Raw genomic sequence first — 25,905 nt, 5'->3', positions numbered from 1 at the left:
CCAGATGGATGGCATAGGGAACAAAGCTGTACAGGGCAGCAACTGGTGATCAGAAGGGGAGGTGTTGGCAGCTCCATCGAGTCCAGATGTTGTCTAGATGGAAGAAAAATGCAACAGAGAAACTGCACTGCTGAGCATGTGCTGGGATAAGTTGGAAAGTGCTACTTTTGCAAAGGAGCAGAGAAACCTGCTTGCAGGTTCACTCCATGCTGGCATCGTTGAAAACTCAGTTGTGACATCCATTCAGTGCAACTGACGAAGCATTGCCTGTCGTCAAGTCCCATTCATTTTATATCTCTGATCTTCCCATCCTTTCCACAAGGAATTCAGGGAGATGTCCATAGTCCTTCACCATCAGAGCCCACCCACACAACTTGTTTTTTCTGGAGGCTTGACAGTAATGGATTTGGAATTTCTTAATCCAAAAGAGCCTTTTACTTTACCTGGCAGGCAAATGCTTTAATATGAAGAGTGTGTCCAAGCCCATTTTCTTCTGCCTGGATCACCACTTCTAGAATGGCCCCACCAATCCTTCTGGGGGTGCTCACTGCAGTGATTGTCAGGGTTTCTGGCCACTTTGTTGGGTGGTGCATCTCTCATGCAGGCACCCTGTCTCCAGCAATAGCCAATTACAGTCATCCAAAGCAAACGTCTCCAACTTTGGCCACTTTAAGACTTGTGGACTTCAACTCCCAGAGTTCCTCAGCCAGCTTAAAGTGACCAAGGTTGGAGACCCCTGATTCAAAAATAACCAGCAATTTTAAAACTTGCTTATTTCCATTTAGCCACTATAAATGAAAGTTTCCTTCAAAACAAGTTTGACTGTGGTGATAGTTCAGAAAGGGTTTGCTGCTATCTTCTTCTGTTGCTTCCCCAAACCCACTCCATTTTTCAATCCATATCATTCTCTGATTTATCACCGAACCTTTTTAAAAATACTTATAACTAGTAGCCCAGTGAAACAATGGGCTTAAAAAAAATGTTCCACACAAAGTACTTCGCAATCTTATTTTGCCATGGGATCCCTCTCGGCACTGGATTACTGGATTACTGCAATGCTCTCTACATGGGGCTCCCCTTGAAGAGCACCAGGAGGCTCCAACTGGTACAGAATGCGGCCGCGCGGGGGATTGAGGGAGCGCCTCGTAGCTCCCATGTAACACCTCTCCTGCGCAGGCTGCACTGGTTACCGGTGGTCTTCCGGGTGCGATTCAAGGTTCTGGTTATCACCTTTAAAGCGCTCCATGGCATGGGACCGGGATACCTACAGGACTGCCTGCTGTCGCCAGTTACCTCCCATTGACCAGTGCGCTTTCACAGGGAGGGCCTCCTTAGGGTGCCGTCGGCCAACCAATGTCGGCTGGCGGCCCCCAGAGGAAGAGCGTTCTCTGTGGGGGCTCCGGCCCTGTGGAATGATCTACCTGTGGGACTACGTCTTCTCCCTGATCTTCAGACCTTTAAGCGTGAGCTCAAAACCTTTTTCTTTCACCAAGCGGGGCTGGCCTAATGATGAATTTTAATATTGAGGGTTTTTAGTGGGTTTTTAAGGAGTTTTAATTTATTTAGTAACTTTTACTCAGTAATTTTAACATGCAGCTTATTGAATCAGATTTTTAATTGAATATTGTATTTTAAAATTTTTCGATATCTATGTTTTATTTATGATGTACACCGCCCTAAGTCCTCGGAGAAGGGCGGTATAAAAATACGATAAATAAATAAATAAATAAATAGTAAATAAATACTGTGATCGATGGCTGGCTGCCAGTGTTTCCTCTGCAATATTCGTCAATTTGAGAGTTTTGAGAGATGGGTTAAAATTGACCTGGTTTCTGTCAGTTTCTATTTCTAATCAAAGGGAGAAGAGGAACTCTGTTGATTAAAAAAATTGCAATCCCACACCATACTCACCAACACGGATAGTCTTATTTATTTATTATTATTTATTTTTTCATATTTGTATACCGCCCTATCTCCCTAGGGACTCAGGGCGGTTCACAGGCAATTAAAAATACATATAAATACAAGTTAAAATAACAGTTAAAAAACTTATTCTATAGCCCATTATTAAAAAATAATATAAAAAATAAAAACCCGTTTAAAACCAATAAATTTAAAATCTAATCCAGTCCCGCGCAGATGAATAAATATGTTTTGAGCTCGCGACGAAAGGTTCGGAGGTCCGGAAGTTGACGCAGTCCTGGAGGGAGTTCGTTCCAGAGGTGGGAGCCCCACAGAAGGCCCTTCCTGGGCGTCGCCAGGCAACACTGCCTAGCTGACGGCACCCTGAGAGTCCCTCTCTGTGAGGCGCACGGCCGGTGAGAGGTATTGGTAGCAGTAGGCGGTCCCGTAAATAGCCGGCCCTATGCCATGGGCGCTTTAAAGATTATCACCAACACTTGAAGCGCACCGGAAGGCCACAGGTAGCCAGTGCAGTCTGCGCAGGATAGGTGTCACGTGGGAGCCACGAGGGCTCCCTCTATCACCCAGCAGCAGCATTCTGGACTAACTGGAGCCTCCGGGTGCCCCTCAAGGAGCCCCATGTGAGAGCATTGCAGTAATCCAGGCGAGGCGTCACGAGGCGTGGTGACTGTGCATAAGGCATCCCGGTCTAGAAAGGGGCGCAACTGGCGCACCAGGCGAACCTGGTGAAAAGCTCTCCTGGAGACGGCCGTCAAGTGATCTTCAAAAGACAGCCGTTCATCCAGGAGGGCGCCCAGGTTGCGCACCCTCTCCATCGGGGCCAATGACTCGCCCCCAACAGTCAGCCGAGGACTCAGCTGACTGTGCGGGATGCCGGCATCCACAGCCACTCTGTCTTGGAGGATTGAGCTTGAGCCTGTTTCTCCCCATCCAGACCCGTCGGCTTCCAAACACGGGACAGCACTTGATAGCTTCATTGGGGTGGCCGGTGTGGAAAAGTACAGCTGGGTGTCATCAGCGTACAGCTGGTACCTCACACGAAGCCACTGATGATCTCACCCAGCGGCTTCATATAGATGTTGAACAGAAGGCGAGAGAATCGACCCTGCGGCACCCACAAGTGAGGCGCCCGGGGTGACCTCTGCCCCCGTCAACACCGTCTGCGACCGGTCAGAGAGATAGGAGGAGAACCACCGATAAACGGTGCCTCCACTCCCAATCCCTCAACCGGGCGCAGCAGGATACCATAGTCGATGGTATCAAAAGCCGCTGAGAGGTCTAATAGGACCAGGGCAGAGGAACAACCCCTATCCCTGGCCCTCCAGAGATCATCCTGTGACCAAAGCCGTCTCCGTGCTGTAGCCGGGCCGGAAACCGGACTGGAACGGGTCTAGATAGACAGTTTCATCCAGGTGCAGGGGAAACTGATGTGCCACCATACTCTCTACAACCTTCGCCTAGTTAGGTAAGGAAATACCTGAAAGCAAACAAGCAAGCGAAGTGAGCACCACAGATTCCAGACAGAGAATTGTTAAGACCCCCAAAGCCTTTGTTCAAATGCAGCCATATCCATGGAAAACCAGAAGACAACTTTGAACTAGTCCAACCTTGATAGAGGTCTCCTCCACCCAATGAAATGCTTGCAGGCTCTCTTGCTTGGGAAAGATCAGGCAGGAGAGCCAAGCTCTAAAACGTTCAGAGCACTAAAGAAGTCAACTGAAGAGGACTTTGGGGAAGGGTCTACTCTATACATGGAAACCTCAAAAGACCTGACCATGTAGGAAACCTGGTTGAGGCTTGCTTGCTTGCATGCCTTGGACAGGAGCAGGGGTGAAATCCAGCAGATTCTGACAGGTTCTGGAGAATTGGTAGCGGAAATTTTGAGTAATTCGGAAAACCGGCAAATACCACCTCTGGCTGGTCCCAGAGTGGGGTAGGAATACAGATTTTGTAGTATCCTTCCTCTGCCACGCCCACCAAGCCACGCCCACAGAACCGGTAGTAAAAAATTGGATTTCACCACTGGACAGGAGGGAATAATAGTCTCGGGAATTCAATATTGAGGGTTTTAGTGGGTTTTAAGGAGTTTTAATTTATTTAGTAACTTTTACTCAGTAATTTTAACATGCAGCTTATTGAATCAGATTTTTAATTGAATATTGTATTTTAAAATTTTCGATATCTATGTTTTATTTATGATGTACACCGCCCTAAGTCCTCGGAGAAGGCGGTATAAAATACGATAAATAAAATAATAAAAATAAAAATAAAAATAAAAATCTGGGAATCGAGTTTATAATGGGAAAACGAAAGTGAAAATGCTGCACGGTCAGCCTGACTCGGAGAGTTTTGCCCGCTATCCCACTTGGTGGTGGAGGAAGCGAGGATGTGCTCTTTTCCTGTGCTGCTGCAGGGAGCCTGGGGGAGCCCCGATCCGCCCCAAATTGTGAGAAACAAAATTCTCTGCTACTTCCAAAGCCGGAAAAAGTCGGGAGGTGGAGAATGCGAGATCCAGGAGCAAGGGGGGCAGATCTTGGTTTGCTTTGCCCAGGAGGAAGGTAAAGAAAACTTCTTATTCTTCTCCGGTGGGGTTCCTTGGGAATTTTTACCTTGCATGTTTGCTGTAGGAGCGGCAAAAATTTTAAATAACGACGTGAACAGGAAGGGGAGGATGGAATGCTAGTTTTCAGGATCACAGTGTCCGTTTTGCTGAGATAAACACAATCCTTCTTCCTACTACGTACCGGATTGCTGCAAATTAAATTTTTAGTAGAAAAAGTCGCTATTTCCCCTCTTCACTTTCCCCTTGTCTATCCCCTCCGCTCCGCCAATATCTCCAAAGCAGTCTGAAAATTTTATCTTCAGACCCGCAAATTTCGGAATGCTTATAAAGATTACCACCCTTTGGCATTCAATAAACAGTTTTTAACTCCAGATCTGGAAGTACCATCCTCATCGAGCCTAATATTTATTTAAAATTTGGAAAATTGTGTAAAGTAATTAAACAAAATGCTAACCTTAGATTAAGAATGCACCTCTTAACTTGTACTGATGTAGGAAAGTTAGGAAAGACCTGACCATATAGGAAACCTGGTTGAGGCTTGCTTGCTTGCATGCCTTGGACAGGAGCAGGGGTGAAATCCAGCGGGTTCTGACAGGTTCTGGAAAATTGGTAGCGGAAATTTTGAGTAATTCGGATAACCGGCAAATACCACCTCTGGCTGGTCCCAGAATGGGGTGGGAATACAGATTTTGTAGTATCCTTCCTCTGCCACGCCCACCAAGCCACGCCCACAGAACCGGTAGTAAAAATTTGGATTTCACCACTGGATAGGAAGGAATAATAGTCTCGGGAATTCACCGATTGACCCTGGTAACTGCTGTCTGGACAGATAATCCGGCCCGCATTGGTGCCAAACGGATTTCTTCTGCTTTTTCGTTTCGGGATTGAGTGGAGAACAAAACTCGAAAGAATTCAGCCAAACAGTTCCTGAGCGAACCAAAGAAAGGGAAAGCGGGAGGATTGGAAGCAAGCAACGGAGAGAGAAATGAAAGATAAAACCTAGCGGTTTTCTTCTTAATCGATGCGCCTACGTGGTTTTTTTTTTTAATGCTCTTTTCATACACCCCTAATGTCAAAGGCGGGGGAATTATCGTAGGCTTGCAAAACCTTTTTCGGAAGAAAAGGAGAAATGGCCGTGCTCGAACTAACTGGAAAGAAACGGGATCCTTCGGCTGGGGGTGGGGGAGCCAAATATCCAGTTGCCGCCTTTTGTCACTTCGGTTAATCACAAAGATCGGGTGGCAAAAATAAAAATAAAAATCTGGGAATCGAGTTTATAATGGGAAAACGAAAGTGAAAATGCTGCACGGTCAGCCTGACTCGGAGAGTTTTGCCCGCTATCCCACTTGGTGGTGGAGGAAGCGAGGATGTGCTCTTTTCCTGTGCTGCTGCAGGGAGCCTGGGGGAGCCCCGATCCGCCCCAAATTGTGAGAAACAAAATTCTCTGCTACTTCCAAAGCCGGAAAAAGTCGGGAGGTGGAGAATGCGAGATCCAGGAGCAAGGGGGGCAGATCTTGGTTTGCTTTGCCCAGGAGGAAGGTAAAGAAAACTTCTTATTCTTCTCCGGTGGGGTTCCTTGGGAATTTTTACCTCTCATCCTTGCATGTTTGCTGTAAGAGCGGCAAAAATTTTAAATAACGACGTGAACAGGAAGGGGAGGATGGAATGCTAGTTTTCAGGATCACAGTGTCCGTTTTGCTGAGATAAACACAATCCTTCTTCCTACTACGTACCGGATTGCTGCAAATTAAATTTTTAGTAGAAAAAGTCGCTATTTCCCCTCTTCACTTTCCCCTTGTCTATCCCCTCCGCTCCGCCAATATCTCCAAAGCAGTCTGAAAATTTTATCTTCAGACCCGCAAATTTCGGAATGCTTATAAAGATTACCACCCTTTGGCATTCAATAAACAGTTTTTAACTCCAGATCTGGAAGTACCATCCTCATCGAGCCTAATATTTATTTAAAATAGTGTGATATTATTAATTTTAATGCTGCCTTTTAGATATAATTCAGGACAGCAAACATACCTAATTCTCCTGCCCTTTATTTTTCCCCACAGAACAGCAGTCCTGTGTGGTGGGTTGGGCTGGAAAAGAGGGATTGGCCCAAAGCCACCCAGTCAGCTTTTATGTTTAAGGAGAGCTAGAATTCACAGGCTCAACTAGCTCCTTGATATATTTAAGTAATTTATAAGCCAACCCAGTACAGCTGAATCTTCTTTTATTTTTTCCTTTTTGAAGTGCAACAAGACTGCCAAACAAAGAATGTTTACTTTAGGGAATCACTGTGGGTAGAATTGAGTTCATCTCTCCTACATCAGTACTATATCTGAATTATCTTAAAGAGAAACCAGGAGAATGATAATTAAGCTGGGATGTTTGAAAAAGAATACCCTGGCATTTTAAAATAAAAAAATAAACATAACTTAAGTAAAGTGAATACAATTTTAAAATAGTGTGATATTATTAATTTTAATGCTGCCTTTTTAGATATAATTCAGGACAGCAAACATACCTAATTCTCCTGCCCTTTATTTTTCCCCAGAACAGCAATTCTGTGCGGTGGGTTGGGCTGGAAAAGAGGGATTGGCTCAAAGTTATCTAGTCAGCTTTTATGCCTAAGGGAGAGCTAGAATTCACAGGCTCAACTAGCTCCTTGATATATTTAAGTAATTTATAAGCCAACCCAGTACAGCTGAATCTTCTTTTTATTTTTTTCCTTTTTGAAATTAGAAGTGAAACAAGACTGCCAAAGAAATAATGTTATCCTAACAAGTGGGACAGCTGGGGAAGCTCCACATGCTGAGAAGGATATTCTTGACTATCCTCAAAAATCTTCACAAGTAGTTCTTGAAAATGTTGAAGAAAATATTCACCTGGACACATTAACACTACTAGTAGATAACATCAGTGCTCTTTCAGGAGATAATATCTTCCACATTGAACAGATAAATGAGAAGAAGGCTGCAGTAGTAACCTTTCAGCAAAGCACTGGTAAGATCTATTGCTCAGATGTTTAATATTTGGAGAATCCTATATTATACATGATGGCACAAAAATTGAATTTGCTGCCTCTTTGGAAGTAGAAATGTTCTAATGATTCCTGTAATGTCTTTATTTTTGCGACACAGTGAGACAACGAGTTCTCTCCCAAAAGATCCATGAGCTTGACTTGGCAGGAAAAGGAACACTAAAGCTGGAAGTCTCCCTGTATGAAACAACAGACCGAGATAAAAATAATGCACCTAAGAAGGAAATAATTTCTGACACGGTAACATTAACCTCATAGATTTCATACCTTGAAAAAGAAATCAGCTGGTTCCAGCAATACATTACTATGCTAATGTTCCCCTCCCTTTTTTATTTTTAGGCTCTAAGAGAAGAAAGCCAAGCAAGAGAGATGGGTAAATCCAACTTTTAAACATTGAGACAATTTTACTTTAGCACCAAGGGGAATTTTGGAAATGGGAGCAGTTGCTGATGACAGCAGGTTCAAGTTTCATGACTGTTGGAGCAGTTGATTCACCAGGGCAGGTGTTTTACAGTGATCTAGACTTTGAAAAGTATAGAAAACAGCAAATCAGAGGTTCAAATTCTTCTGAGTTTTGTTGTTTGGAGCCTGTTGACATAAAGAAGAAAGCAAGAAAAGTGGGGCAGGGTTGAAGATTCATAATACTACAACAGTATGCATAAAGTGATAATAGAGAAAAATTGTCCATACAGAATATTAGCGTGTACAATTTCCTAGTAACAGTGAAAGATGTAAGAGAAAAGGAAGGTCCTTTCCCAAACAATTCATAGCCCACCTATAGAATTTTTCCAGTTCAAAATGTGTGTGCAGCCACTGGTTTCAGTTGCTTTGAAAGAGATTCAACAAATTCAGTATTTACTTTGATGACTCACTGTGAATTGCATGTAGATGTAGCTTTTTAGTTGCCAGTAAGCATGGGTAGAATTGAGTTAATGTCTCCTATGTCAATACTGTATCTGAATTATCTTAAACCAAGAGAATGATAATTAAGTTGGAATGCTTGAAAAAGCATTTTAAAATAAAAAATAAATGTAACTTTAGTAAAGTGAATAGAATTTTAAAGTAGTGTTATTAAAGTAGTGGGTTTTTATGCTGCCTTTTTAGATATAATTCAGGACTGCAGACATATACCTAATTCTCCTGCCCCCTATTTTTTCCCCCACAGAACAGCAGTCCTGTGTGGTGGGTTGGGCTGAGAAAGAGGGATTGGCCCAAAGCCACCCAGTCAGCTTCCATGCCTAAGGGAGAGCTAGAGCTGATAGTCTTTATTGGCTTCTGGGCCAGCCACTTAGCCACTATACTAAATTGGTTCCCTGGTATATTTAAGTAATTTAAAAATATAAATCAATCCTGTGCAGCTGAATCTTTTTATTTTTTTCCTTTTTGAAGTGCAACAAGACTGCCAAACAAAGAATGTTTACTTTAGGGAATCACTGTGGGTAGAATTGAGTTCACCTCTCCTACATCAGTACTATATCTGAATTATCTTAAAGAGAAACCAGGAGAATGATAATTAAGCTGGGATGTTTGAAAAAGAATACCCTGGCATTTTAAAATAAAAAAATAAACATAACTTAAGTAAAGTGAATACAATTTTAAAATAGTGTGATATTATTAATTTTAATGCTGCCTTTTTAAATATAATTCAGGACAGCAAACATACCTAATTCTCCTGCCCTTTATTTTTTCCCCAGAACAGCAATTCTGTGCGGTGGGTTGGGCTGGAAAAGAGGGATTGGCCGAAAGTTACCCAGTCAGCTTTTATGCCTAAGGGAGAGCTAGAATTCACAGGCTCAACTAGCTCCTTGATATATTTAAGTAATTTATAAGCCAACCCAGTACAGCTGAATCTTTTTATTTTTTTCCTTTTTGAAGTGCAACAAGACTGCCAAACAAAGAATGTTTACTTTAGGGAATCACTGTGGGTAGAATTGAGTTCATCTCTCCTACATCAGTACTATATCTGAATTATCTTAAAGAGAAACCAGGAGAATGATAATTAAGCTGGGATGTTTGAAAAAGAATACCCTGGCATTTTAAAATAAAAAAATAAACATAACTTAAGTAAAGTGAATACAATTTTAAAATAGTGTGATATTATTAATTTTAATGCTGCCTTTTTAGATATAATTCAGGACAGCAAACATACCTAATTCTCCTGCCCTTTATTTTTTCCCCAGAACAGCAATTCTGTGCGGTGGGTTGGGCTGGAAAAGAGGGATTGGCCGAAAGTTACCCAGTCAGCTTTTATGCCTAAGGGAGAGCTAGAATTCACAGGCTCAACTAGCTCCTTGATATATTTAAGTAATTTATAAGCCAACCCAGTACAGCTGAATCTTCTTTTTATTTTTTTCCTTTTTGAAATTAGAAGTGAAACAAGACTGCCAAACAAATAATGTTATCCTAACAAGTGGGACAGCTGGGGAAGCTCCACATGCTGAGAAGGATATTCTTGACTATCCTCAAAAATCTTCACAAGTAGTTCTTGAAAATGTTGAAGAAAATATTCACCTGGACACATTAACACTACTAGTAGATAACATCAGTGCTCTTTCAGGAGATAATATCTTCCACATTGAACAGATAAATGAGAAGAAGGCTGCAGTAGTAACCTTTCAGCAAAGCACTGGTAAGATCTATTGCTCAGATGTTTAATATTTGGAGAATCCTATGTTGTACAATGCACTTTTCTACTCGCGTGCTTCTGATATGTTGGACTGCAGTCCCTATCACCCATAGTCACTTGGGGGTCACTAGAGTTTGAACCCCACAAATCTGTGAGAGTATTCCTATGGAATCAGTGGTCGGCACTCCCAACTCTGTTTTCACAGGCAGAGCGCTCGGGCCACCACAGGCACCACTGATACGAGTGACATCGAGCTGGCCATGCCCACCCTGGCAATGTGCATCTCTCCCACAAGGTCAAACACAACCCTTATGCGACCCTCAAATTTCACCTCGGGTGAAATCTAAAATTTTTTCCTATCGGTTCTGTAGGCGTGGCTTAATTGGTGGGCATGACTTGGTGGTCAGATGACTGCATGGGCGTGGCCAATAACAATAAATAATAAAAATAATAAAGTATACAAAACAATAAGAGGTACCAAAAACCAACTTTCACACTTTACACACATACAACACAACTGACTTACACACAATGTAAAAGCAGCTGCACCTCACCCAAAATGGCCCCTACAACAAGCAGGAACTTCATACAGCCACAAAAAGCTCAAAAACCAACTTTCAAACTTTACACACACACAACACAACACGACTTACACACACACAAAATGCCACATACAGCTTTGTGAGATTTTGTGTGTTTGTGTAGTTAGAGTGAAACACTACCGAAACACACCAAATCTCAGAAAGCTGCACAAATATTTTATTTTTTTATTTTATTTTATTTATAATTTTTATCAGGGGTCTCCAACCTTAGTAACTTTAAAGCTTGTGGACTTAAACTCCCAGAGGAATTTAAAGTTACTAAGGTTGGAGACCCCTGTTTTACATAAAAAGCAGCTAAATTTAAAACTTTCTTAACTTTAAATTGCTGTCTAAAAAAAACCCCAACTCCTTAAAAAAAACCTCAATTAACTATTTTTTAATAGTTTACTTACCCAATTGGAGGCAGGCAAATTGAGTTGCTCACTGAGGAGATGGATTGCAGGCAGGCAGATTCAGTTGCTAGCTGATGCAACTGATTGCAGCAGCCAAAGCAGGGCAGAGCAAGCCCAAAAGGAACAGTAATTAGGTAAGTGAGGCGATTGGGTGGGCAGGGATAGGGGCTGTTGTAAGAGATTGTTAAAAAATGATTTTAAAAGCCTGTGATGATCAGGAAACTCATCTGGGATCGCCAGAGGAAAAAGAGATTTTAAAATCCCAGCTGAAGTTGCTTGATTGCAGCCCAGAACCTCTTAAAAGGATTTTTTTTAACAACCTCTTCGGCCGAAGAGCTTGTAGAAAACATGTTTTTTAAAAGTTCTGGCGATCAGGCAACTCAGCTGGGATCGCCAGAGGAGCCTTTTAAAACCATTTTTTTTACAACCTCTTCGGCTGAAGAGGTTGTTAAAAAAAGAGTTTAAAGGGTTCTGACGATCGAGCTGAGCCGTGGGATCATCAAAGGCTTTTTTTTTACTATTAAAGGCATTTTTTCGGCTGAAGAAAAAATGCTTTTAAAAGTTAAAAAAAAACCCTGTGATGATGGCGTGGCTCGGCAGGGGGCGGGGCCAGGGATTTTTGCTACCGGTTCTCCGAACCACCAGTCGCCATCGCTACCAGATTGGGCGATCCGTTCCGAACCCGGAGCATTTCACCCCTGCCCTCAATGAAATGGAGTTTGACACCCCTGACCTAGCTGATTCAGCATTCTGATTCTAAAGAATTGATGGCAGATGCTCTTCCTCCTTCTTTTAAAAGACATGGATAATTAGGGAGATACTATTCATCACTACTGTTTTCCAGTTCCACAGTACAGGTAATCCTCGATCTATACCCTCGTGTCAAAATTCTGACAGCCAAGGGCCCCCAGTAGTCACATGACTGTATTTTGGGCAACTGGCCCACATTGCACTATCCCATGGGGATGTGACCACAATCTATGACATTTTTGCTGAAAACCAGCCTTTATTTTTCGATTTTCTGCAAAAATGCTTCACAGTAAACAATGGGTTTGCTTATTGACTGCAGCATTTGCTTAACAACAGCAATTTGCAGCAATCACTTGACAAATCATGATGATTCGCTTAATGACCATAAAAAATGGATTGTAAAATTGGATTGGTCATGACTTAAAACTGTAATGGGCAGCTTTATAATAGTAGTACATTGAGGACTACCTATACTATCTACTAATTTATTTAATTAATCTCTTCACCCTTTTTCTCAAAAGTGCATTCAGTTCCATACAAAAGCTCCTGATCTAAGCATGCAGGCTGCTTTTAATGTGCTATGAAATAACTGATGAAAGGGACACATCTAGGCTGTTGGTTTGGGATGTGTCTTCCCAGATATTGTCAATGCTGGGAGCCACCTGCAAACTCAACTCTTGGTGACCACATGGATACCTTCTTATACTATTTTTGACAACCTTATGGAAATGTTTGCGTTTACTTTTTTACAGGATGTTTTTCCATTCCCAGTTTAACGTTCAACTCAAGGTATTCCCTGGAAGTATCCTATCCAAATAACAACCTGATATTTGCTTAACGTTTGGGATTAGCAGGGTTTATGAAAACATACAGACAACCTTGATCTGTTGCAACGTTGTACAGATAGTCCTTGAGTTACAGCAGTCCATTTAGTGACCTTTGAAGTTACAACGGCACTGCAAAGTGACTTATGACTGGTTTTCACACTTATGACCATTGCAGCATCCCCTGGTCATGTGGTCAAAATTCAGATGCTTGGCTATTGACTCATATTTCTGATGTTGCAGTGCCCCATGTAATCATCTTTTGCAACCTTCTGACAAACAACCTCAATGGGGAAGCCAGTTTCAACTTAACCATCATGTTACTAACAACTGCAGTGATTCTCTTAACAACTATGGCAAGAAAGATGGTAACATGGGGCAAAATTCACTTCACAACTGTCTCAGTTAGCAACAGAAATGTTGGGCTCAACTGCGTTTGTAAGTTGAGGATTACTTGTAATTGAAAGTTTAAACTCTCTGTTCCTATGCGTGCACAGAAATGGGAAGCACATATTTAAGAGCTTCTGATTTCTGTTTTTAGCAGCTGCAAATTTTCTCAAGCAATGTTCCACAAGCCACAGATTCCAGCAGTACAGACTTACAGCCAGACCTCTCGAATTGACTCATATAATCAAAGTGGAGAACATCCCAGCTGCAACATCCAGCGAATTCCTAACTCTCTACTTTGAAAGTCCAAAACATGGAGGAGGACAAGTGTCTGATATTCAGATGTTACCCTCAGAAGATTCAGCTCTGGTTACATTTGGTGACTCTCAAGGTAATTGTTCTATTTTTACACAAAAAGAGTTTGCTACTGTTGACTAGAAATAAAAAACTGATGTGGGTGTCAAGGTTTCAGAAAAACCTCTTCTGCATAAAAAAAACTCAGAAGCCATTGTCTTTCAGAGTTCTTTACTAGCATGAGGAAACTGGCACACGATGAGTGAAATTCCAAAACTGAACTTCTGGATTCTTTTCCCAGTTATACAAACCCCAAGAGTCCCACCCCCCTAACCCCTTTGCTGGTCACATGGTCCCACGTTCTCCCAGTTCATTCGAATATCTTCCCGCCACTCCTCCTGCAGATGTGAACACCATCCGACCTTGACCGCTTGAAGAATGTTACCATACCCCTCAACTCCCCTTCTTCCCCTCAGGGGAAAAATGTGGCAGCGTCTGGAACCCTAAAGTCTAGTATGGTTTCCAGGCTTGACAGTGGGAAGTTTGGGCACAAAACAGCATTGGCCTTGGTGTATACCTATTAATAGAATTTCGAATGGCCGAATTAGCAGAGAAGACACAGCAGCAGCATCCCAAAATTGATTACAGGTAATCCCCGGGTTACGAACATTCCCTTAGTGAACATTCAAAGTTACATGATCAGCGCCCTCTAGTGTTTTCTAACAAGGCCTGAAATTATGAATCTTGCAGCACCATGACAATTGTTCACCCTTACGAACAACGACAAAGGGTCCGCCCGCCAGAAGCCACGTTCAGGCAACCAGAGGCCTCCCCCGGCCCACACAGGCTGAAATGAGCCTCCATGAGCTGGAGGCTCTGCGGGGCCCCTCATTCTTAATGTAGTTGCTTTTCGAACAGCTCCAGAAGAGGCATGGCAGAGAAGCCACAGTCTTTTATTCAGAAGTCCGTGAAGCTGTAAGAATGTGAGATGTAAGGAAAGCAGCTTTCCCCATCTGAATAAAAGACCAGCTTCTCTTCCATGAGGGGGTGCAGGCCTACCATGAAGGCCTTCAGGCTTTGGGCCCAGTCTGGCTGGCGTTGAGCAGCCTCCTCCTTGTTGCTGACTGGCTAGTTCAAATGAGCAGCTTCAGGGATTGGGGTGTGGCAGCCAATCAACGAGGGGCTTGCAGTTCAGCCCAATGAGACAAAAGAAGCAAGCTCCTTCTTGATTGGTTGCTGCTGCTGCCTCAATCCCTGAAGCAGGAGGCTGCTGTGGCCTTGCCTACTGGCCACATGGCCCCGAGCCAAAGTATTTTACTCAAAAATTTTCCTTAGATTTCACATTCTTACAGCTTTGCCATCATCTGAATAAAATGCTTTGGCTTCTCTGTCCTGGGTCAGCCTCTTCTGGAGCTCTGGAGATCTTCAAAGAATAAGTAATCCATGGGAAATGGGCTGGAGAGGAGTAAGTGGAATCCAGGACGCTAGCAAAGCATACCCAGTCTGTGGAGACCTGGCAGGGCTGGAATGCAATTGTGGTGACCCCAGGGGAGCATGAGGTATCTCAGTAGATTGGGGGAGGCCTTGGATGGCCTGCTCCAGCACTAGGCCCCGCATGCTCTTCCCCACTCTGAGATGACTTATGTGCATTTAATGACCTGCACATTCAATTGACAAATGCATTGGGGAAAGCAGGGAGTGATCATGTTCATTTAACATGATTCAATCAAACGAATCCTCAAGTTACGAAGGTAATTGACAGGCACTATGACATTCATAGAGGATTACCTGTACAATATAAGGGTAAATGTAATACATCATTTAGTGGCCTATTTAATTATAAATTATTTGAAAATTGTATAGTAATATAACTAAAAACACATAATTCCATATCAGACATTTTTAAGCAATATGCTTATTAAAGTGTGTGAGGGAACTCTAGCTCAATTATTTAGGTAAGAAAATACAAAATGAAATAACAGTTGAAAGGCACCTTGGCAGGCTCTATTACATTTGTAACTCGAGGATTACTTCTATTACACCACGGGACAAAGATTGGAGCTTTTTTAAAAAACAAGTTTTTATTGATTTTTTAATTCCCCCCCTCCCCTACACGCATACATAGTTTATGAACAGAGTATTGGCCATATCATATCTTATACAGTTTAACATATCCAAATACATTTTACTTTATTACAATTTCTGCCAAAGTATTTTTTTCCATATTTTGATTGTGTCTTAATATTTCCATGCTCATTTATATAAATCACATCTTCCTTTGCCCTCCAGTTCTAATTTCTCCATTTTTACTAATATTTATTCTTTTTTATTATTTTTTAGCTATTTCAATTTTTATCCTGATATATTCAAACATATTTGGAATTGTCTTTCTTCCATTTCATCTTTTCCATTTTACAGCAATCTTTCTTCTCCTTCTCATTCCTCTCCCTTCTTTTATCCTTCCTACTTTCTTCTCTCCTCTCCTATTCCTTCTCTACTTCCCCTTCCTTTCTCCTCCTCCTCTTCCATTCTTCCTCCCTATCTAACCTTCTCTCCTACTCTTATTTCGCCTCCCTTTCTTCCTCCCTCTTCCTTTTCTTCTTTCTCTCTCCCTCCTTCCCCCTTTCCATCGCTCTCCTTCTTCTTATCTCTCTCTATTGCTGTATTCATTTTCATTTCAATATTTTTAACTATGGTGTCCAGACAACCCAGATTTTCCCATTTATTAAGTATATTTATCAGCATTCCCCTCATGTTTTAATTATTAACATTGTCTTCATCTTATTCCATTTTTACCTTACAACCTTTTAATTAATACAACCTTCCATCTCTTATTTTTTTTAAATTTTTATTCACAATTCGATAATTATTTTTCTCTTCCAATAGGATACATCATTTACTAACATTTCAATTTTATGCCATTTTACATCTCAGTTTCAATTATTTTCACTTATGCGCCATACTGTCTTTCACATTTCATCTGCTGGACTATTTTTCTTAAACAATATACTTCTTCTTTTTTTACTTCTTTTCAGTTTTATATCTTAATTTCAATTAATTTCTTTATTCTTTTCTATATTTAAAATATATTTCTTTACCATCCACTATAATTCTCTCACATTCTATGTATTCTCAGACAGTAAAACTTATATCTCATTATATCTTTCACATTTCATCTATTTCTATATTTTGCATTAAATAGCATATTTCTTCTTTTTTACTTCTTACATTCACTTCATTTCAATCTTTCTTACTTCCCTTTTACAATAATCTATATATTTCTTCTAAATTACATCTTACCTAAAATTTCTACAACTATTTTAATTTCTTTTCTGCTATTCATTTTTCTATTCCTTTTAACCATTTTCTTTCAATCTCTCCAAAATTCCATTTCTTAATATTCTTCTCCCTTTCTCCCATTCCCTTATCTTCTTTTTCTCTTTCTTATATCTTCCTTTCCACCTCCTTTCTCTAATTTTTACTCTTTTGATTTCCCCCCTCAATATTTCCCCATTTCCTCCTCTTCTCTTTAGTCTGTCACTGCCAATCCCAGTGTAATCATCTATTCTTTTTACTCTTAATTTTTCCCCTCAATCTTTTTCCATTTTCTTCTTTTCTTTTCTTTTTTGAAATATCCTCTCCCCTCTCCATTTCTATTCCACCATTGTCAATCCTAGTGTAATCATCTACTTACGTTCCTGTTGGTGAGGGTGGTTCGATTTGCACGGTAAGTGGGAGGGGCAGATATGGCGGAAGGGGGGGATCATATCGTCCTAGGGGCGCGCTCGATGTTTGCAGGCGATCGCGCCCGATCCTCGTCCTTTTCCGTTCCCGGATGGTCAAGACCCTCAGAGCCTGGGCCTTGGCTGATGTTATGCAACGCACGGTCCGTAGTCAATAAGGCCCCTAATCTACGATCTTATTCAGGGGCGCGGACCTTATAGGCGCACGGAAACCTGGCTGGGCACGGAAGGGGGAGTGCCCCTTGTCGAGATGTGCCCGCCGGGCTTCCGTGCATTCCATCAGCCGAGGGCTCAGGGTAGGGGTGGGGGGGTGGCGGTTGTGATTAGAGAGAGTCTAGAGCCGAGGGAGACCACTGTACCTCAGATTGCCGGGTGTGAATCCCTCCTTGTGAGATGGGGCCATAGGTGTCAGATGGGTTTGCTGATCACGTACCTGGCTCCTTGCTGCGTGTCAGCTGCCCTGCCCGAGCTCTTGGAGGTGCTGGCTGGAGTGGCAGTTGAGACCCCCAGACTTTTAGTCATGGGGGATTTTAACTTGCCATCTTCCGGCTCGTCATCAACGGCAGCTCGGGAGTTCATGGCCTCCATGACGGCCTTGGACCTGACCCAAGTAGTGGATGGCCCTACTCACATCGGGGGTGGCACTCTGGACTTGGTTTTTGTCTCTGGTCAGTGGTTGAGAGATCTGGACTTAAAGGAAATAGTCATTGAACCTTTGTCATGGTCAGACCACTCTCTTCTTCGCCTGGACTTTCTGACCGCCATTCACCACCGCAGGGAGACGGAGCCGATACGTTGGTTCCGTCCCAGGCGCCTGATGGACCCGGAGGGGTTCCAGACGGAGCTTGGGCCATTTCCTGACGGTCTGGCTCACGGCTCGGCTGAGGAACTTGTTGCGGCCTGGGAGCGGGCCGCGCGGGGCCTTAGACCGTGTCGTGCCTTTGCGGCCTCTGACCCGGCGCAGGTCCCAACCGGCTCCTTGGTTCTCCGAGGAGTTGAGGGGATGAAGCGCGGAGAAGACGCCTAGAGAGTTCCTGGAGGTCTAGCCGTTCGAGGCTGATCGGACACTAGTGAAGTCCTATACTAGGGCTTACCTAGTGGCAATGAGGGAAGCGAGGCGTAGCTACGCCTCCTCCCTCATTGCATCGGCAGATAACCGCCCAGCCGCCCTGTTTCGGGTGACTCGCTCCCTTTTACATCAGGGGGAGCGGGATGACCCGTTGCAGGGACGTGCTGAGGAGTTTAACGGTTATCTATACGATAAAATCGTTCAGCTTCGGGAGGGTCTAGATCAAGATTGCAGTGACGCGGGTGAGACGGCTGAGGGTGGTCTTGGGGATATTTTATGGGATGAGTTTGACCCTGTCGCTCCCGAGGACATGGACAGGCTGCTGGGGAGGTTGAATGCCACCACATGTTTACTGGACCCGTGCCCCTCCTGGCTGGTACTGGCCACTCAGGAGGTGACACGAGGCTGGCTCCAGGCTATTATGAGCGCTTCCTTGGTGGAGGGAGTCTTTCCGACCGCCTTGAAAAAGGCGGTGGTGAGACCCCTCCTCAAGAAGCCTTCCTGACCCGCTGTTTTAGGTAATTATCGTCCGGTCTCCAACCTTCCTTCGTGGCGAAGGTTGTAGAGAGTATGGTGGCATATCAGTTTCCCTTGCACCTGGATGAAACTGTCTATCTAGACCCGTTCCAGTCTGGCTTCCGGCCCGGTTACAGCACTGAGACGGCTTTGGTCGCGTTGGTGGATGATCTCTGGAGGGCCAGGGATAGGGGATGCTCCTCTGCCCTGGTCCTATTAGACCTCTCAGCGGCTTTTGATACCATCGACCATGGTATCCTGCTGCGTCGGTTGGAGGGATTGGGAGTGGGAGGCACCGTTTATCGGTGGTTCTCCTCCTATCTCTCCGATCGGTCGCAGACGGTGTTGACAGGGGCAGAGGTCGGCCCGAGACACCTCACTTGTGGGGTGCCGCAGGGTCGATCCTCTCGCCTTCTGTTCAACATCTATATGAAGCCGCTGGGTGAGATCATCAGTGGCTTCGGTGTGAGGTACCAGCTGTACGCTGATGACACCCAGCTGTACTTTTCCACACCGGGCCACCCCAACGAAGCTATCGAAGTGTTGTCCCGGTGCTTGGAAGCCGTACGGGTCTGGATGGGGAGAAACAGGCTCAGGCTCAATCCCTCCAAGACAGAGTGGCTGTGGATGCCGGCATCTCGGTACAGTCAGCTGAGTCCTCAGCTGACTGTCGGGGGCGAGTCATTGGCCCCGATGGAACGGGTGCGCAACTTGGGCGTCCTCCTGGATGAACGGCTGTCTTTTGAAGATCACTTGACGGCCGTCTCCAGGAGAGCTTTTTACCAGGTTCGCCTGGTGCGCCAGTTGCGCCCCTTTCTAGACCGGGATGCCCTGTGCACGGTCACTCACGCCCTCGTGACGTCTCGCCTGGATTACTGCAATGCTCTCTACATGGGGCTCCCCTTGAAGAGCATCCGGAGGCTTCAGTTAGTCCAGAATGCAGCTGCGCGGGTGATAGAGGGAGCCCCTCGTGGCTCCCGTGTGACACCTATCCTGCGCAGACTGCACTGGCTGCCTGTGGCCTTCCGGGTGCGCTTCAAGGTTCTGGTGAACATCTTCAAAGCGCTCCATGGCATAGGGCCGGGTTACTTACGGGACCGCCTACTGCTACCGGATACCTCTCACCGTCCCGTGCGCTCTCACAGAGAGGGACTCCTCAGGGTGCCGTCAGCGAGACAGTGTCGTCTGGCGACACCCAGGGGAAGGGCCTTCTCTGTGGGGGCTCCCGCCCTCTGGAACGAACTCCCCCCAGGACTTCGTCAACTTCCGGACCTCCGAACCTTCCGTCGCGAGCTTAAAACTTATTTGTTCATCTGCGCAGGACTGGATTAGTTTTTTTAATTTGTGGGTTTTTAAGGGGTTTTAAATGGGTTTTGAATGGGTTTTTAATGGGTTTTATTATTTGCTAAATTTTAATTGCGGCCAATTTGAATAAGTTTTTTAGTGGTATTTTAATAGTATTTATTTTGTAATAGTACTGTCATTTTATCTGGCTGTAAACCGCCCTGAGTCCCTCGGGAGAAGGGCGGTATAAAAATTTAAATAATAAATAAATAAATAAATAAATCTATGTTTTTATCTTCAATTATTTCCTTTTCAGCATTATATTCTTGTTCCTCTTGTTTCTTCCTCATAATTTCTTCATCTTTTTTTTCTTTTTAGCCACTTCTCTGCTTCTTTATTTCCCTTAAACTATTCTCTCACCATTTGAAGCATCTCACTTAATTCCTCATATTCATCCTCCCAACTCTCCATATTCTCAACTTAAGGATTTTTAAATTTATTATTTTAACTTATATATAGTTCAAATTCAAGTCCAAATATTGTCTCTTTTTTTCCTTTTCTATTTCCAAATAATGTCTAGTTCAGATGTTTCTTTAAGCTGTTCCAATTTAAATCTTTGATCTTTCCAGTCTTTTTTTGAAGTTATACTGCAGCTATTTAAATAAACACTCCTCCAGTCTTTCCCATGGTAGCCTAAGCAATGCAATGTTATTCCCTTTTCCAGTCAATGTCTCTCTCCAATTCACAAAACCCTGGCAACAAAATGTCACTTGTTAATCCACAAAGATAATTACTCCATCTTCCTCAATTAAATCTTTTTGTTAGTAAAAGATGCTTCCCCTTCTTCTCCTTTTAGTATTTTTAATTTCTTCCAAATCCAATTTTAAATCTAGATGGAAAGTTATTTCTTTTAGGGCTTTAGTCTTAGAGTTCCTCTTTGCTTTTTGTTTTCCTTCACTTTGAATTTCCGCGTGCCAATTAGCCGCTAATTTCAAGTTGGAAAATCTTTTCAGCTTTAAGAATTTTTCTTCTTACCTGTGAGTTGGCCAATCACTCACCCGGTAACAATACTCCGTTCAAATCACTGCTCCTGCTCAATTCTTTTGTATGGCCGCCCCGACTTTGACAGCTCCTAATGGCTGTCCTTCTTCGCCGCTGGGTTGGAGGCTAATGCCAGCGCTCCAGGGAATTTGCAACTTCCCTGTTCGCACAGGGCGGTGCCTCCCTTCTTTGCTGTCCCTACAGGACAGCTATGGTCCATTGAGGACCCCCAAATCAGCTGGAATTTTGGCGTTCTCCCCGGAGCACTGGGATTCACGTCGTCCCGTTGTGACGCTGGCCACACCCCTGAACAAAAAGATTGGAGCTTGTGAGACAGGCAATGTGCATTTTTGATCTTTGCTTTGTTGCACAAATGTGGTTTGCAGAATAAAGAAATGGGGCTGAATTATGGAACATTGACTGCAGAAATGGAGTTGAAAGTTGTTTGCTGAAAGATAAGAGTATTATGTGAAAGTATTGAGTATGAGTGATACATGATAGAAGTAAGTATAAATATTAACAGACCCAGGTTAGTATTTTTGTGGAGCACCGTGATGTTTTATTCGGAAGGTTATTTGTAAGTCTGGACTGTCAGTTTTTGCTTTTTGCTTTTATCTTTTTAAATTCTGTATTTGGATTTTGTAAATTGCCCAGAGTAGCAACCATAATACATTTAATTAATAATAATATTTTTATTTATTTATTTATAATTTAATTTCTTTACCGCCCTTCTCCCGAAGGACTCAGGGCGGTTTACAGCAATGTTAAAACTACGAATAACAATATTAAAAGCAAATTAAAACCAAATATTTAATGGCCAGATCAACTAAAACGGTCAGAGACCGACATAAAACCCGTTTAAAATTACAATTAAAATTATACTTAAGCTAGTCCCGCACGATGAAATGGTTCTGTTTTGATCAGAGAATAAATCAAACATGTATGATGTGAATGAAATATGAGCAATACTTGTGACTTAATTCAGGTGACCCCAAGCTGTGGGCTACAGCCCACTACCGGCCACGAGGGTAGTCACCACTGGGCCATGTGACTGGCTGGCTGGTGCCTGCCTACGTCCTCACTTCTGCGAGCCTCATTGCGAGTGCCCGCAGCCCTACTTGAGGTATTCTTGTCACAGGTGCCCACAGACCCACTCGCACTATCCTCATCACAGGCACTCCGACCCCTCTCATGCTATCCTTGTCACGAGCATCCACAGCCTGACTAACTTGCCTTGTCGTGGGAGGTCACAGCCCCACTTAAACCTGCGCTTCCCCCCCCCCCACAAAATCATTCCCTTTTTTCCCCCTCCCCATGCTCCGGGCCGTCTGTGTTCCAGGAAATTCAAAAATTGTGTTTGTTTTGTAAATACTGTACGTGACTTGACTCTTCACTGCATAGAATCTGAATTGTATCTGCTTCTATTGCAACTTCTCATACAAATTCTATTTGTGTTTGTTTGTTTTTAGCTGCCCTGACAGCATTGAAAAAGCAGCACTCATTAAATGGCCAGTTAGTCCTGGTTTATCCATTCTACAGTTCATTGGATACAGTTTTGTATGGAAAGGAGAAGCCACAAATCAAGATGCCAGAACCAATCAGTGTTCTTTTAGATGCTTATATATGGCAGTTTCTACGAGGAAAGTGTAAATTAATTCAAGAAATAGAGAAAGAAATGGCCAATTGCTTCTGTGAACTAATATGGCCCCAGGCAACTTGTGAGCAACCAAAAGTCGTACTGTCTCCCTCAGCTATTTTAGCTAAACAGAGAACATCCATAAAAGAATTGGTAAGGTCTTGGAAAGATAAAGTTTCTATGGAGTTTGCATGCATCCTGTCAAAATTCAGGACAGTTAAATGCAAAATCATTCCGGAAACATGGGAGACGATTGAAAACAATTTGTTAAAAAATGTGTTGGCTGTGCCAGATGACTCCAAAAATTGTGTTACTCTAGCTGGTTTTGTATTGACTGTGGATAGTGTGGAGAAAGAGTTGCGGGAATATGTAGAACATTTGACCAAGGATGCTGAAATGGCCGGCCAAACATTACAGGAAACGTTGCCAATTTCCCCAGTGAAGTATAAAGTTCTGCAGCAGATCTTGCTAGAAGAGAATATCCGTGAAGAAAACACTGGTCAGAAGTGGTGCTATGATGCTTCAGCAAAGCAGTTGCAACTGAATGGAATAGCTGCAGAGGTTTACAAAATGAAATGTGACTTACTAGAGAAAATGGTCAGGATAGGGGAGAAAAAGGTCAACATTCATCCTTCTATTTTTAAATTCCTGCAATTTGTAGATTCTGACAAGGTGTCAGGGAGCCTGTTTAGGGCAAATAAAATTAAAGCCGCCTATGAACTTACACATGATTCTATAGCTTTGGTAGGATATTGTCCAGAAGGCCTCTTAAAAGCAGAGAAACAAATAAAGAAATACTTGACTCATGAACGCATTCTATTGAAGGACCAGGAACTCATCCACAGAAAGCAATGGAAAGAATTAATTAAGCGTCTGCAGAAGCAAAACAATTCTGTTGAAGAAAGTGTAATAATTGATGACTGGGTTGATTTCGATGGAGACGCTGAAATTATTGTGGCTGGTTATACAAACGTTGTAGCAGATGTCTACCAGCAACTTTCCGATTTTATTAAAAGAAACACCCACATGCACACCGTGATTCCTGCCAAGTCAGTGGCTATGGTGCAGTTTATAGAGGAGGAAAACCGGAAGATTTGGAGTGATTTAAACAAGAAGGGCCTGAGAATTAATTTTGGACTCCTGCCAAAACAGAAGAACATTGTCTTGAGTGGACCCAAAGGAGTAGTGACAGAGGCAGCAGTGATGGTGGAACAAATGCTGTCTTCGCTGTACTCTGTGAATGTGGTGTTTGATAAACCTGGAGTGAAAGACTTTTTCAAAAACCAAGAGCATCACTATGTTAACCTAGTAAAAATGGAATTCAGCTGTTTGATCAGATTGCAAAGAGATGATGAGAAAAATGGAGGTTCTGCGGGAAATGTAGAACACCTTCAAACCAAGGTAAACCTAAAAAATGGCGTGGTGATAGAGGTCTGTATGGGAGATCTGACCTGTTATCAAGCTGATGTCGTGGTTAATGCATCAAATGAAACACTGAAGCACATTGGTGGCCTTGCCAATGCTTTGCTAAAAGTGGCTGGCCCACGGTTACAAGATGAATGTGATGATTTCATAAAGAAACATGGAGATCTGAAGCCCGGCTGCGCAGTAATCACAGGAGCTTGGAACTTGCCGTGTAAACAGGTGATTCATGCTGTTGGGCCAAGGTGGACCAGTGCCAACAAAGAAAACTGTATACAACTATTAAAGAAAGCTGTAAGGGAAAGCTTAAAACTGGCAGAAAAATCCGGTCATCGTTCCATAGCTATACCTGCCATAAGCTCTGGGATTTTTGGATTCCCAATAAAAGAGTGCACTCATTCCATTTTAACAGCCATTAAGGAAAGCTTAGAAGAATTTTCTAAGAATGGCAGCCTGAAACAGATTTGCTTGGTAGATATGACCCCCCAAACAGTTCAGGCTTTTTCTGATGCATTACACAAAGTGTTTAAAAGTGGACCACCCCAGCCCACACCACTGTCTTCCCCATCAGTCGGTCAACTTCTAAAGAGTAAAGATCTTGCAGTGACTTCTGATGAAGGTCTGAAACTTATCCTAGAAGAAAAAGGCCTCGAAGATGCTACGGTAAGCATTTATATTAGCAAAGAAACTTAAATTATCTTCTATGCAGCTAGAACATATTTTATTAAACCCATTTATAATTATGCTTCTAAAATGCTGATATTTCACATTGAAGGAGAATTCTAAAATAAAATTGGCATCTAATTCTGAACACCATCTTCTCCACCCAGTCTGATTTGATGGGTTAGATTAGAATTGAATGCCGCATCTCGGAGAAGACTGGAATAGTCTTTTAGTCTTGACTAATTTTAAAGGCTGTTGCCTTTGGAGAGAAGACTCTGAACAAGGAAGGGGTGCATGAGTAATAGGAAATTCTGCTTTTCACATCCAGGTGAAGGATATGGACTGAATTTCCATGCTCTGTTTCATGGGTTCTGTTAATGGAAAAGGCATGCTTAAACCTTGATAATGGAAGGAAGTACTAGTGATTTTTCTGCCACTTGTCCAACCTCTTGAATTAATAATTAGAACCAATTCATTATGATATGAGTCACAGAGTTGGGAGTTGCAAGGAATTAGCAATACATTTTCCCTTCCATTCCCTGCTGGAGCCCCCTGTGAATCAAAGATGTCTCATTTGTTTAGGGACTATTTTTTCCCTGTGTTACCTTAATGTTGTAATACATAAAATCATCTTGGAAGAAATTTTAACACAGCTTTGATTCCAGACAGATGTTATCGTAAGCACTATTGGTGAAGATCTAAAGCTTGGCGTAGGCCCACTTTCAAAAGCTTTGCTGCAGAAGGCTGGAAATGAGCTTCAACTTGAGTTCCATCAAATAGTCCAATATCAAGGAGCCCAAGGCAGTTGTCTGATTCCAACCTACGGGTATAACCTTGCCTGTGTTTTCTTGTTCCACGTCATAGTTCCACAGTGGGATAAAGGAAAAGGGAATGCAATCAAGGTACTGGTTCATTTTGCTTCCTTATTTGCTTTAATTGTCATATAATATAATGTTCACGAGTCAAAAAGAAGGATTATTTATGACTTTTGTTTATAATCTTATGTCTCTTCATGACATTAGCAATTCAGGTTAAAGAATAATGGGAGCTGATATTTCCTTTTATGCTCCTTATGCATATTCAAGGCAGTTTCTTGAGCTTTGCCAATACTTTCCTGGGCATTCTCAATGGCTCTGCTA

At 42.9% G+C, this 25,905-nt stretch overlaps 1 protein-coding gene across 1 annotated transcript in view; it reads left to right on the top strand.

Moving 5' to 3' along the window:
• Nucleotides 1-5,854: 5,854 nt before the first annotated feature.
• The window catches only part of LOC131204006 (protein mono-ADP-ribosyltransferase PARP14-like), a 38,605-nt gene continuing 18,554 nt past the window's right edge, over nucleotides 5,855-25,905 (top strand). The window contains exons 1-7 of the mRNA XM_058194796.1: nucleotides 5,855-6,025; nucleotides 7,618-7,757; nucleotides 7,857-7,890; nucleotides 9,886-10,146; nucleotides 13,253-13,489; nucleotides 22,515-24,766; nucleotides 25,432-25,668. Of these exons, the coding sequence (XP_058050779.1) occupies nucleotides 7,887-7,890; nucleotides 9,886-10,146; nucleotides 13,253-13,489; nucleotides 22,515-24,766; nucleotides 25,432-25,668 (2,991 nt within the window). The 5' untranslated portion in view covers nucleotides 5,855-6,025; nucleotides 7,618-7,757; nucleotides 7,857-7,886. The remainder of the gene's footprint in view (nucleotides 6,026-7,617; nucleotides 7,758-7,856; nucleotides 7,891-9,885; nucleotides 10,147-13,252; nucleotides 13,490-22,514; nucleotides 24,767-25,431; nucleotides 25,669-25,905) is intronic.

The sequence above is a fragment of the Ahaetulla prasina genome, chromosome 1, assembly GCF_028640845.1.
Source record: "Ahaetulla prasina isolate Xishuangbanna chromosome 1, ASM2864084v1, whole genome shotgun sequence".
In the NCBI taxonomy this organism is placed as follows: Eukaryota; Metazoa; Chordata; class Lepidosauria; order Squamata; family Colubridae; genus Ahaetulla; species Ahaetulla prasina.
Note: the sequence above shows the minus strand (reverse complement) of the source record. Positions and strands in the feature narration are given on the sequence as shown.